Source organism: Zingiber officinale, chromosome 1B (assembly GCF_018446385.1).
Source record: "Zingiber officinale cultivar Zhangliang chromosome 1B, Zo_v1.1, whole genome shotgun sequence".
NCBI lineage: Eukaryota > Viridiplantae > Streptophyta > Magnoliopsida > Zingiberales > Zingiberaceae > Zingiber > Zingiber officinale.
The window spans coordinates 90,930,018-90,945,131 of NC_055986.1; the positions used below are offsets into that span (position 1 = coordinate 90,930,018).

General features: G+C 32.0%; 1 protein-coding gene across 2 annotated transcripts; it reads left to right on the forward strand.

Annotated features, from left to right (window-relative positions):
• The first annotated feature begins 1,546 nt into the window (after positions 1-1,546).
• Positions 1,547-14,977, forward strand: LOC121969611 (glycerol-3-phosphate acyltransferase 9-like). Of its 2 annotated transcripts, none has more exons than XM_042519807.1 (13): positions 1,547-1,819; positions 1,989-2,108; positions 2,197-2,254; positions 2,922-3,040; positions 5,547-5,646; positions 7,887-7,982; positions 8,062-8,158; positions 8,248-8,335; positions 8,415-8,511; positions 13,723-13,808; positions 13,927-14,046; positions 14,143-14,241; positions 14,588-14,977. In XM_042519807.1, the coding sequence occupies exons 2-13, from the start codon at positions 2,002-2,004 to the stop codon at positions 14,634-14,636; spliced, it is 1,116 nt and encodes a 371-aa protein (XP_042375741.1). In that variant the 5' UTR covers positions 1,547-1,819; positions 1,989-2,001; the 3' UTR covers positions 14,637-14,977. The 2 variants fall into 2 exon arrangements, with proteins under 2 accessions (XP_042375741.1, XP_042375748.1); XM_042519814.1 differs by having other exon boundaries at positions 1,547-1,759.
• Positions 14,978-15,114: the final 137 nt, after the last annotated feature.

A 15,114-nucleotide genomic window follows, 5' to 3' on the forward strand; every position in this document is an offset into this window, starting at 1 on the left:
ATTATTGAACTTGATAATTCTAACTTATTTATTATTATTTTTTTTAAATTTATTTAACATGTTGATACAAGTTTTATTAATGAATATGATTCATGAATATTATTCATGAATGTTGTTCATGAACATTAACGAGTTAAATAAATATGTGTTTAAGCTTACTTATTTAGTTTAATGAGTTATTCAAATTTATTTATTTTATTGATTTTGTGTATTGAGCGGACATAAATAAATTCTTATCAAATTAACACCGAACTTATTTATGAATATTTAATTTATTTACCACCCTAATTCTAAAGCTATGCAAGTTTTGTGGGAAATGTTTCTTAAAAAACAAATATCTCGTGTGTTATCTACTCAATGAAAACGACTCAATGAAATATGTTCAACATCATGGATACATATTTCTATTAGAAATTTAAAAATAATGTGAAATTAAATATAGTAAATGGATATATTAAAATATTTGTTATTTGCTTGTTGCAGTATTTATAATAATTAAGGATACTTATTTATTAAATATAGCAACTAGTAAATTTTTATTGGTTTTTCAGATTCAACATAATTATTTTTAATGTTTTTTTTTATAAAATGATATTCTTTCTTAAGTGTATCTTTTTCATGTTACTTTTTTTTTTACCATCTTTAACTCATTAACATCGTATCAAATTATTTTTAAAAAAGGAAAAAATATTAAAAATTTAAAACATCTTTTATAATTTTATTAGTATCATTTTAATTCCATACTTTTGAAATATCCCCAGTCTTTATTACGATTTTATAAACTTTTGTAAGTGTTTCTATTTCAACTCTTCTTCGCCAAAAGAATAGGGATAGAGCAGTAAATTAAATGAGCAAAACAGAACCAAGCAGAGGTTTTATTTATTTATGTTTTCGAACTCAATTTATTTAATTATTAAAATATTTATATTTTAAAATTTATTTGATTAGTTAATAAGTTTGTTATTATATTTTTTTTGTTTGTCTGTTTATTTATTTATTTATAAGTTCGATAAAAAAATTATTAATGAATATGCTTTATAAATTTTATTTATGAATATTAATAGCAAACAATTCACAATCATATATATTGTTCCATTTATTTATTTTTATTTGTCTGTTTATTTATTTATTTATTCATAAGTTTGATAAAAAAATTATTAATGAATATGATTTATACATTTTATTTATGAATATTAATAGCAAACAATTCACAATCATATATTGTTCCATTTATTTATTTAATTTAATAAATCAGTTGGAATTATTTATTTAAATGATTATATATATATATATATATTTTAAATTAAATACCAAATTTATCCAGTGGAATGATAATACTTAAAAAAATATATAAAAGCAAAATGCGAATAGTGGAACTATACGAGGCATTTTGACAAATAGTATCCGGTAAAATAGAAACAATAAAACTAAAGGCGTATATTGAAAAACAAATAAAACTCAGACGACAAATCAACACAAATTTTACCATTAAGTTGGCCCACATTGTGGCCCAGATATTTACCAAATACGTAGCAGGTAATAGGAATGGGTGGAGATAACGCATTGGGACCTTGCTTCGCCTGCCTACGAATCGGCTAATCTTTCCCCTTTCTCTTACTTCATCGAAGGCCGGAGACGAGCTCCTCCCCGAGGATTCACCGCCACCTCGGAATTCCAGTACGCCCCACCGAAGCCAGTTCGTTGGTGGTTGTTGGTCCTTGCCTGCGCAGAAAACATTTCTCTTCTTCCAGGAATCAAGGTTTCCATTTTCCTTGCAGTTTCTCTTTGGGTAGATTGTGTTCGACGAAGAACGGAAGAGGTAAACAGAACAATAGAGCGTAGATTTTGAGATCCTATGATTCACAAATTATACTCTTCTTGCTAGCAAAAGATAGCAGTTTGGATTTCAAAGTGTTTTCAGGGAGACGGATGAATCCCATCATTGTTGTAAATTTAGCAAATTTCGATGTGAGGGTTTTCGTTTGCAGAAGTTTGGACGCTATGGCTGGATTGAAATCTTCACGTTCGGAAACTGACCTTGATCGCCCCAACATTGAGGAGTACCTTACGATGGAGACAATTCGTGAAGCTCCAAAGAAGCTTCATTTGTACTCTTCTCCTCTCAATTATGTCGTTTTTATTATTTTTTTAGAACTCTTGGGGCTATGCTTGCTGGAATATACTTTCTTCGCTCAGGTCTGACCTTTTAGATATTTCCCCTACCCTCACGGAAGCTGCGGGCGCCATTGTGGATGTCAGTCTCTCTCTCTCTCTCTCTCTCTCTCTCTCTCTCTCACTTTCTCTCAATCTTGGAGCTTTTTAACGTAACAACACTAATTTAAGGTTTTGAACTGAAATGACGTTTGACATTTCTTTTATAGTCTTTTGGTGACCATGCAACTTTTCATGGATGATTAACTTTTCTAATTTCATATTGCATGCTAGAAACTCAGGATAGATCATGATAGACGAGTTAGTATCATCTGACTGACAAAGTTATGCTAGCATTGCGTCTTTGTGTATCATGCTGTGATGTTGTTGGGAGAAATTGTTTTGGTAAATCCTTTATTCTTTTCTCATTGAAATTTTCTCGCGGTATGAAAATAAAAGGTCATTAGATATGAGTGGTTGATGTCCTGGTGCTTGATAAAATCACATATGATTTTCAAAAGCTTAATCCCATTTCTTCTTGTTCAGGATTTGGACTTCATAAATAAGAAATTTATTTATCCTATATCATTGGACGTTGAATATACTGACCATTTGACTTTGCATGATGTATTACATTGTTTCAGCAAGTTTTCTTATTTTTATCAGACTTGTGATGGCTTGTTGAATGGATTAGCTTACTCTATGATATCTACATGCTTTATGTTTTTTTACTTTGATATTGAAATTCAGTTTTCTTTCTTGAGCCACAGGACTCTTTCACACGCTGCTTTAAATCAAATCCTCCAGAACCCTGGAATTGGAATATCTATTTGTTTCCATTGTGGTGCCTGGGAGTAGTTGTACGATACGGGATTCTCTTTCCAGTAAGGTCTGAATTATTTGTAATTTGATTTGGCAAAAAGCCATTATGAGATGCAGCCCTACTATTCACCGTATGATTTGCATGGTTATGCATAACTAAATTCTATAAGTTGAGTAAACTCTTTCAGGTAACTATACTTTATCCACATCCACGGCACACCTTGTCTTAGTGTGCGTTGGCAACCTTCTGATATGCTCAGCAGTGACTTATGCATTATGCTCAAGTATAATTCAGATCACTTTGGCCAATGAGTCACTTGAGTTTGCTACTTGAACAGAAAAAATAATTGTGAAAGTCTAGTTAAATTGCAGCTGTTCTGCATGTTGGTTGATGTTATAATTTAAGTGGCCACTGTCAAATTGGAAGTGCAACCCTTGGTCTATTGTGAGAGTGTTGTTTCCTTTGCATGAAAAAAGGTATATTTAATCATAAGTTCATAACATGTACCAAATCAAATGACTGATGTTGCTGTGGTGGTCACTTAGCAACTAGGTTACCACCAAGGCATCTATAACATAATGAACTGATTGATATACCAGTTATTATGTTTTATTTTAACTCAGTTTTGTGGTTACTGGACTTAACCGATAATACTTTTTGTCAGATTCACAAGTCATACCCCTTTCACTATGGAACAAGATAACACTGTAGTTTTATTATAGTAACAGAATGACATTTTCCACAATCATGTGTCATGCACTTCTTTTATTTTATATCATGCAAGTGGAAAAGGTGAAGAAATTACTTATCGTTCAAGAATTTATGTTGTAGAACATATATAATACACACTAGAGATCCTGTAATGAACATCAGTTTGAGTTTGCCCTTGATTGCTTGATGGGGATGGGGAGGGTCAGAATTGGATATTTGCTTGTTAAGGAAATCAGATATTGATTGGCTCGACTTCGCAGTGGGGTCAGTTCGGTCTTAGGCTAGTTCTCATACACATGAAGTTTGCAAGTATAGTAATCTGAGAAATGAAACGTGGGGTAGTTCTCATATACTTGAGATAACCCTCTAAGGTTATATTTGTAATGTATGGGAGAGATGGCAAATTGTGAACCTGGTACATGGATTAGATACGCCATGAGTGACTTTCTATGCCTTTACTTTTAGTACAATTAGTTGTCATGCTGTGGCTGGTTGATTTCTTGCATTTAATTGTTGATTTACATTTGACAAGGATTAGACAGCTTACTCTTGTCTTTCAACATGGAATGATTGTCAATGTTAGGTTGCCAATTGATGGTTGTACAAATGTTTGCCCATTTTTTCTCGAGCTGCAGTAATGTCTAACCGCCTGCTCAATGCCACATAATATCTTCAACATATTAATTTTTCTAACGTCATTGAAATTAATGTACAAAACTACCTCTTTGAATTTAAAGATATTTGTCTTTTGCATGGCTTATTCTCTTAGGGGCATTGCCTGTTTGATTCTAATGAAAATGGTTAATTTTTTTGGCATATAGCTCCATATGATACTAAGCTGGTATGGAGCCAGCAATATGTATATACTAGGCTGGTTCTTGAGCCTGCAATGTCTCTCATTTAATCTTGTTTGCATATATTATGAGGCTAGGTCATTAGGCCAACAATATGTTTCATGTATTTGTGTTTCCATATAATGCTATGTGGGTATTTGCGGCAGTAATGTGTCTCATGTTTCCACTTTTCTTATATATGAATCTTGCTAATAGATGCTACTGATGCTTCTTACACTAGGTACTATCATCTGTAGTTAGCCTTTTTAATTTTGATTCAAAAGAACAATTAAGCAGAATCAGTTAATTAGATCAGATGCTATACATAGCCTTGTTTCTTTGGAGAGATGATAAATTAAAAAGGCTGGATATGTAGAAACAATGGAAATATGGAGAGGAGGGATGGAAAGAAAATTATTCTTTCAATTGTCTCCTTGAACGAATGCAAATGAGGAAAGATTATTCTTTTCTATAATCAATAGGTGTTGATTTACTTTCTGATATTAGATGTGATGACTTTCAAAGGATGCATGCTTAAATTCATCTTGTTGGATAATTATCTTCCCTCTTTATTTGTCAAAGGAAACTAGAGAAAGATGATCAATTCTTTGACTTATCTCTGATTCCCAATCCAGTATCTCTCGCTCCCAATCCATCATTTGATGTACAGTTATATACCTTCAAAAAAACACCGATATTGCTACTGGGACATAATGAAAATACATCAGTTCTAATTTCAGGAAGCTGGGCTATCTAGTTGGTCTAGGTGTGTGTGTATATATCATTTTATTGCCTTTATTTAGGATTGAGGTGTGTTCTCTTAGTTTGATTTTTCCTCCTGATATAAATCAGTATATATGTAGAAATTTGTTAAATATTTATCATCTGCTTGATGGTGTAATGCCCTTGCACAGCCTCTTGACATAACATTTTGTTGAAAACATTAGTCTTCTGAATATTTGGTGTTCCATAAGTAACTTTAGTTGGCTCATCTTTTTCTTCAATCTAATGTCTTGTATGCTTTGTAGAGTTGGAGTTTTGGCTCTGGGATGGATAGTGTTCTTTTCAGCCTTCCTTCCAGTACATTTCCTAATAAGAGGACATGATAAATGGAGACGCAAAATCGAGGTGCACTTCTTGTGGTACCTACATTTATCAATAAATTTTTTTATGAATACCTATCTTGGGCAATATATCTTAAATTAACCTAATCTATTCTACATCATTTTGTGTGTTTTGGATCTTTGGCTATTTTAATACTTTCAAATTCGCATTTTGGTCACCACGAAGCTTATTTGTTATTTATTTCACTATTCCATTCTTTCTGAATTTGTTGGTATGTTCTTATACTTTATATTCAATATGTTGATGTATGCAAGGAATCAAATGTCGTTCCGTGCCGCTCGGCACGAACGGTTTTTACCGTTCCGCCGGGCGGCTGAAATCGGCACAGGAGACGGGGACGTCTCAAGGAGTCGCGGACGCCTCCGGCGATGCAGGAGGAGACGCGGGATGTCTCCGGCGGCGCTGGAGAAGTGGCGAGACGCCTCCGGCGTCGCTGAACGACCCTTCTGGCGCTGCCGGACATGTCCGGCGACCCTTCCGGCGCCGCCGGATGTGTCCGACGACGCTTCCGGCGCTGCAGGACGCCCCCCGCAGCGATCACGGTGAGCGATCGTGGGTTCGCTATCGCGATCGCGGGTTCGCGATCTCTTTTTTTTCTTTTTTTCTGATAAATAATTATTTTATTTAATTAATTTAAACATTTCCTAAGGACCGGTTATATTTCGAATAGGTTTTTATAAACCCTAATTAAAGTATCCTAATAAAATATATAAAAGATATATTTAAAATTAAAATAAATTCAATAAATTTTATTAATTAATATTCTGATTTTTTTAATGTTTTAAATTTCATTTAAAAATTTCTACTATATTTTTTTAATATTTTGTATTATTTTAAATCTCATTTAAAGTTTTTTAAATTTTTTTTAAAATTCTATTTTTTTTTTAAATCTAATAAATAATATTTATATTCTGATATTTTTTTATTATTTTAGATTTTTTTTACTTGATATTTTTTACTATTTAAAATATATATTATTTAATAAATAAATAAATAGTTAATTTATATAATTATTATTATATATAAAGTAATATCTTATATTAATTTTTATACTTATTACTATAGATGGATCCATTTAATTCGAATTATTGATCTATCAATTTTATTTAAATAAAATTATTTTAATTATTTTTTCTAACAATGTTAAATTGTTCAATAATTGAAAATTTATACAAAATCAATATACAACTTATTTTTATATATAGACCATAATTATATTTATCTTATAATTATTATATATAAATAAAAAAAATATCGAAACTATATCGGCACGGCACGATACGATATCGAAACCGTATCGTTCCGGTCTGAAACTGAAACCTCGGCACGGGTCGAAATTTTAAACCTTGGATGTATGAATTATGCCTCACATTATATGCATTAGCTGTTCTATGTGTTATGAAAATCCAGAACAAGTGTTTTTTTTTTCTTTTTTGTTGATTTTGGATTGTGCACTTCCTTTTCCTATATGAGAATCTGGTAATTTGTGGAATAAATCCATGGATTGATATATTGCAGGGAGGAAGAAAATAACTTTAGATATAATGCTAGAAATTGAGGAGTTTGCTGTCTATCATTAGGAATAAAACATTGCCAAGCTTCACTTGGATGATGTCGCTGATTGAATCATGAAAATGATGAAGCTATAGGGTGGTCCTATACCAAAGAGAAGTAGAAGTAAAATAGAAATACGAAATTGTGTTCTTATCTTCTGGCTTCTATGTTTTCTCCTTCCTTTTTGTTAAGATGTGTTGCTCACATTGAGAAGGCACTTATATCGACCAAAATTCCTCAGATCAAACAGTTTAGTGAGCCTGATAAAATGGCATTTCGTGATCAATTCTTAGCAATGTTTAATGGGTTGCCAGTTTTAGTGGAGGTTGATTGATTGTTAAAGTTTGTTATCCAGTAATTTAATTTGTTTAATTTGCCAGTCCCACACCACAGTGTTTTGATGAGAAGCAGACCTGTTTGCTTTTGATGTTCATATATGGAGTATGTCATGTATTTTGATATTCTGTGAATGTTAACGATCAATGATACCAATGCTACGTGAGGCACTTTACCCTGTTACTCTTTTTCTTACAACAGTTTTATCTAGAAGGATGCAATTTAAGTAATAATTGGATCAGCCCAAACACTTAATTCTTAACTGATGTTTTCCAACTATCTTAGCTTTCCTATCCTTAGATACTGTGTCCATTCAGTATGTGCTGATCTCTGTTTATGGTATCTGTGCACAGAGGAAACTGGTTGAAATGATGTGCAGTGTTTTTGTTGCTTCATGGACAGGAGTGATCAAATACCATGGACCTCGTCCAAGCATACGTCCCCAGCAGGTTCTTCATGTTCTTTAAAATCTTATAGATGGTAGTTTCATATTCTTTTTTAATGGATAATTAGTGCATTATTTAACAGGTATTTGTTGCCAATCACACTTCTATGATTGATTTCATCATCTTAGAGCAGATGACAGCATTTGCTGTTATCATGCAGAAGCATCCTGGTTGGGTTGGTGAGGTTCTACATTGTTTTTTTACATGACCCTTATTTGTTCTATCAACTGGTTTATGAGTATCAATGGATGCTTAAATTGGTGCATAGGATTTATCCAGAAGACCATTTTAGAAAGTGTGGGTTGTATCTGGTTCAATCGCACCGAAGTGAAAGATCGTGAAGTTGTTGCTAAGAAGTAAAATTTCTCTTCTGATGACACATTGAATGAGTTCTGGTTTACTTGTTTGGTTGTTGATCTCTCTCTGAATTTCTAGGTTAAGGGAACACACTCAAGGAGTTGACAACAACCCTCTTCTCATATTCCCCGAAGGAACTTGTGTAAACAACCATTACACTGTTATGTTCAAGAAGGTTAGTATTCAGTTTATAATCCTCCATTTTATATGAATATGATGTCTCCACTTGCTTAGATATGGAGATACACAACCTTGATTCTCTATGCAAAACTTTATTTTCCTCTTGCACTGGAACTTTGACACATTCACATGTTTGACTTAAATGATTAGTAATAGTCTTGCTGTGACCAACTCGTCATTTATTTACATGCCTCGTCATCTTAGAGTTGTTAATCTTGTTAATATATTTGGTGATTGAAGTTAACTTCTTATACCCTTTATGTATTGTACCATTCCATAGATGGATACATGTTTCAGCAGTAAAAACAAGTTGCCTATGAGCTGGTTATGATTGTCCTTGTTACACAACAGAAATGACCAACAGAATCTTGTAATCCCTTTTACATGATTTCTTTTGGTCCCATATATGTTATTATTTATATAAAAGAGTCGGAAAGGAAGGGATTAACTAGGTGGCACTTTAAGATTGAATTAGTCTAATCTCAATTATTTAAAGTTTCAACTCTATAATCTGATAGCTAGAAGAATTCCATTATAATCGTATATCTTTGTAAATTATTGACAAATTATATTTGGTGAATTACAAAACAGGAGTTTCTTTCAGCAGATGTTTAGGAACAATGTGATTATGTCTTCTTTAGTTGGAGATGAGCTGGCTAAGAGAAGACTGTAAATTAGCCAAGCTGAGTTGAGATTGATTGTGTTCTCAGTTTATTTTTTTTTATTGACTTCTTCAACTTTGCTTTTAAAAAAATTTGTTGAGCTCTAACCAAGCTCGGGTTTCTCCAAGCTTGACTAAACATATTGTTGTATTTTTTAATATAGTTGTTATAATATGAAATCTTAACTCTGCTCATGACAAACCAATCATGACTAGTTCCAAGTCCGAATAAAGGAGGGTGGTATTAGGTTGTCAGTCAACGTTAAATTATGACAAATGTTCAATGAATGAATCTATTAAACTATCGCGCCAATGCTAGGTTGTTTCACGGAAAGAATGCGTTGCAGGGTCCGACTGTAACATCTTGATAAGGACTGCTACATTTCTAGAACTCGTGTGTAGTGCTAAATATGCAAGAGTTCGTGTTGCAGGGTCTGACTGTAACGTATCAGTAATGACTGCTACATCTCAATGAGAACTTGGATATAGTATTAAATAAGCAAGAATTCTCACACCATAGGTTAGATAAAAATAAATATTATAGGAAAACTAATAGTCTAAGATTTGGAACATAGGAACCCTCACCGGTAAATCAATGGAGGTAGTAGATGCGATGATTAGAAGAAAAATTAGTATCTTGTGTGTACAAGAGACAAAATGGGTAGTGAGAAAGCAAAGATAATAGAGAACTCGAGTTTTAAGTTATGGTACACAGGAAAGAATAAAACAAGAAATGGAGTCGGTATTGTTGTAGATAGTTCGTTAAAGGATGAAATTGTAGGAGTAGTTAGAAAAGAGGATAGAATTATAACTCTTAAGATAATAGTGGTGAAAAAACTATGAACATAATTAGCATATATGAACCACAAGTCGGATTAGATGAATCTACCAAATCAAGGTTTTGGGACAACCTAGATGAAATATTATAGAACATTCCGCTAAATGAATTGATTTTAATAGGAGGTGATCTAAATGAGCATGTCGGAGTGAAAAATGAGGAATATGAAAGAGTACATGAGTGTTATGAGTTTGGAACTAGAAATGAAGGGAAAATTATATTGAATTTTGCGATAGCATATGACCTTATATTATATTAGCTAATATGTTTGTTTAAGAAAAGAGAAGAATACTTGGTCACGTTCAAAAGTGGAAATAATAAATCGCAAATTGACTTTCTTATGGTTAAGAAGAGGGATAGAAAGATTTATAAAGATTGCAAGATTAACTCCGGAGAAAGCTTAACTACTCAACATAGGTTAGTAGTGTTGGATATATACCTCAAGTATAGTATCAATAGAAAGAAATACATACTACTCCTAAAATTAAGTGGTGAAAGTTAAATGATGAGAAGCAAATTTGAGGAGAAGGTAGGAGTACAAGCATTAGGTGAAATATACGGTGACTCTAATAGGACATGAGATAAGATAACATCAAAGTTGAAAATAGTAGCTAAGAGTGTACTCGGTGAGTCAAAGGGACATGCACCACTAAGGAATTTTGGTGGTGAAATGAGAAAGTACAAAGAAAGTGATGAAAAACACAAAGCTGATAAAAAATTATATATTGTAAGAATGAGAAAAACTTAAGAAAATATACAATAGCCAAGAAAGAGGCTAAGAAAGTAATGCATGAAGCAAAAAATGAAACTTTTGAATGATCATATCAAAAATTGGATACAAAAGAATAGGAAAGAGATATTTATAGAATAGCTAAAGTGAGAGAAAAAAAGACAAGAGATCTTATCCAAATAAAATGTATTATAGATGAATGCAATAGGGTACTAGTAAATGATGGAGAAATAAAAGAGAGATTGAAGAGGTATTTTTATCAACTTTTTAATGAAGGTTTAGGTAACCAACTTAACTTAGATAATTTAAGTAAGTCAAATGAGTATAGAAATTTAAATTTTTATCGTAGAATTTAAACTTCAGAAGTAGAACAAGCTTTAAATGAGATATACAATGAAAAAATCATTTGACCAGATGATATTTCGATAGAGGTATGGAAGTGCCTAGGGTAACATGATTAAATACAAAAAAAATGCCTGATTAATGGAGGGTAAGTACTTTAGTTCCTTTATACAAGAACAAAGGGGACATACAAAAGTGTGCAAACTATAGAGGTACTAAACTAATGAGTCATACCATGAAATTGTAGGATAGAGTAATAAGAAAAAGATCAAGGAAGGAAACTACGGTGACTGAAAATTAATTTGGGTTTATGTCTAAAAGGTCGACAATAGAAGTTATACATCTTCTTAGATAACTAATTGAAAAATATCAGGAACAAAAGCAAGATCTACATGATATTCATTGGCTTAGAAAAAACTTATGATAAAGTTTCAAGAGAAATTATATGGAGAATTCTAGCAAAGAGAGGCGTTAGCGTAACATATATTGAACTAATTACAACTATGTATGAGGATATAACCACCAGAGTAATTCAGGTGGAGTAACTGAATCATTTTCAATAAAGATAGGATTACATCAAGGATCATCTCTAATTCTCAATCTTTTTACGCTAATTATGGACGAACTCATTGCACACATTTAAGATATAGTATCATGGTGCATGTTGTTTGTAGATGATATTATTTGATAGATGAAACATGTGAAGGAGTAAATGCTAAGCTAGAATCTCGACGGGAAACACTAGAAGGGAAAGGTTTTAGACTTAATAGAATAAAAACAGAATATATGAAATTTAAGTTTAGCAATATTAGACGTAATGAGACAATTGTTAAGATAGGAGATGATGAGTAACCTGAAACTGAGAGCTTTAAATATTTAGGATTATTTTTGCAAAACGATTGAAGGATTGAGAGAGATGTTTTACATAGAATACAAGCAGGATGATTAAAAAGGAGGAGAGCGTTGGGTGTTTTATGTGATTGTAAAGTACCTCTAAAACTTAGGGTGTATTTGGTTAGGGGTTATCCTTGATAATTTTGGTTATCCATCCAAAATTATCAACGAAAATCCTATTTGGTTTAGGTAATCGATAATTCCCGTAATGTTCCATGCCCGATATGCTAGCAAAAGGGGCATGCAATCCGAAATTGGAAAACCTCGGAAAACTGAGGTTTTTCTTAATTCCGGGGTTAACAAAATTTGTTTACCCAAAATATCCTCGAAAAAAGGAAAATGTGATAAAAAAGAAAAATATAAAGAAAAAAATATAAAATATAAAAAATAAAATTTAAAACTTAAAAAAAAATAAAAAATGTTAAAAACATTTTAAAATTTTTAAAAAATTAAAAAATAGGAAAAAATGTAAAAATAATAAAAAAACATAAAAAATAGAAAAATGTAATAAAAATTTTAAAAAATAAAAAACTTAAAAAATTTAAAAAAAATGAAAAAAATGAAAAAAAAAATGAAAAGAAATAAAAAATAAAAAAAACACATAAAAATAAAGAAAAAAATGTGAAAAAGAAAAAATAAAAAAACGTAGAGTTTAAAAGATATATATGGTTAAGGGTAATATGGTAAAATATTAAATTAGGTTATCCATTAAAACCTTCAAACAAACAAATTTTTGTTGCATTACCTAGGTTGAACCAAACAACATTTGATTATGTTTTATTCCCCATAACCTTGGTTATGTGATTATTTGGTAATCACATAACCAAAGTTATATATGATAACTTGAATCAAACGCACCATTAAAGATAAGTTTTACAAAATCACAGTTAGACCTGTTATGTTATATGGAGTTGAATGTTGGACTATAACTCGAGCACACATGAGCATAAGATGAGAGTTATAAAGATGAGGATGTTAAGGTGGATGTGTGGACATACGAGGATGGACAGAATAAGAAATGAGAGCATTAGAGAGAAAGTCGGATAGACGCGTTTAAGATGGTACGGACATGTATTTAGATGACCAATAAATACTCCAGTTTAGTGATATGAACTACGACAAACACGTACATTAAACGATGAAATGAAGATGAAAAAAAATACTTGATTAGCAACAATAAAACAAGATAAAATTTAAAATTTAAGATATTAAAAACAATAAACATAAATAAATCATATGATAAAAATGCAAACATATTATGTCTTCTATATGTTTGAATGAAAAATCTACATAAACAAGATTATAATCGAGCTTGAGAGAAGCTGAAAAACTAACTTGTTTCTCATTCATTCATGAGTTTTGTTGAAGAATATGCCAACAAGCTGACTTCCCTAGTGTTAAAGCTCTTTACTTTAAATATTTTTTTATATTGAATGAACCTAATGAGCTCTTATTGAGCTAATTATCAAGATTTTTCACCAATATTCTATTCACTTATCTAATCAGAGTCATTAGGTTAAACCCTATTGTTAGTTAAAAATATAGTTAGGATATTCTGTTCATGCACTTTCAATTGTAACTCTAAAAGTCTGTTCTGTGCTTCTTTTATTCATTCTCGAAGAATACCACCTCTCCTTACATAACTTTGTCTTTAATGTTCTTGCGTTCTTAATGTTTTCAATTACCTAACTAGCATACAATTTAATTTTGTTGACAATCTACCTTTATGATCCATTTTCAGGGTGCTTTTGAACTTGGTTGTGCTGTCTGTCCTGTAGCAATCAAGTACAACAAGATTTTTGTGGATGCCTTTTGGAACAGCAAAAAGTAATAAATCTTCTTGTGATTTCATTTCCGCTTTTATATCGTTGTTGCATAATTAAAATGGAAAATCTGAATCTATCACTATCCTGATGTTTTGTAAGTTGTGATCATCTTTAAACAGGCAGTCTTTTACGACGCACTTAGCACAGCTTATGACATCATGGGCTGTTGTCTGCGATGTGTGGTACTTGGAACCTCAGTACATACGACCTGGCGAGACTCCTATCGAGTTTGCTGAAAGGTAAAGTTTATTTTCTGATTATTCATTAGCTGAAATAATTTCATCCTATTCCAACTCAAGTAGTTTTTCTGCCTTTTGATTGATCTTACGAAAAAGGGTTCGAGACATGATCTCTGTTCGGGCTGGTCTCAAAAAGGTTCCATGGGATGGCTATCTGAAGTACTTCCGCCCTAGTCCTAAGCTCACAGAACGCAAGTATGAATAGTCTTGGGTTTTAAAATCTCAATGAAATTGTCTTTCTAATTTCTATAAGCTTACACTTGGAGTAAACCTATGGATGGCAATTATAGAATTATTTTGAGTTAATCAGCATAATAAAATACCAAAATCATACTATTTCGCCTAGAGATCAAAACTCTGGCACAAAACCATCCTTTACACTTGGATTCAAAGTGGATAGTCACTATAATTGGAAAGACCTCTAGAAGACATCTTTTTTGGCAGCTGTTCATCATCTTTTAGAATTTTTATGTTCATCATTTATCTACCTTATATTTTGGTTTATTTGCAGTCTTTTTTAACTCACGCTCTCAATTTGCAGGCAACAGATTTTTGCAGAATCTGTGTTACAGCGTTTGGAGGAAAAATAAAATACCTTTGTAAATTTACTCTTCGGTGTCTATGTTTATAGCGACTTCAACTTGGAAAACTCTTGCCCTCTGCTTCTCCAAATTCCATCAATTCTTTGATAGTAAAGACCATTGAGATGGCTATTAGAGATTATTGGTAAGTATTAGTTTAGGTAATATCAGGTCTTTGGCATAGATAATGTCAAGCAAATGGCAACATGTTTGGGCAAATAATGGGTTGACTAAGATGCATATTGAATCAATCAAATTCAGAATGAGTTAACAACTTGAAGAGTTTCCATATGGATGACTGCTGACTTGTTGAGCCTGCTTGCCTTAATAATAGAGGCTGTTTGTTATCAGATTCCACAAGTTGCTAAATGTTCCTCGACAATTTGTTTATGTTCTTTCATACAGCACTACTTAACAAATGTTGGTCTCTCTCGTTTTACTTCATTTCAAAGGGAGACTTCAAAGATCAAATGGTGAGAGGTTGCAT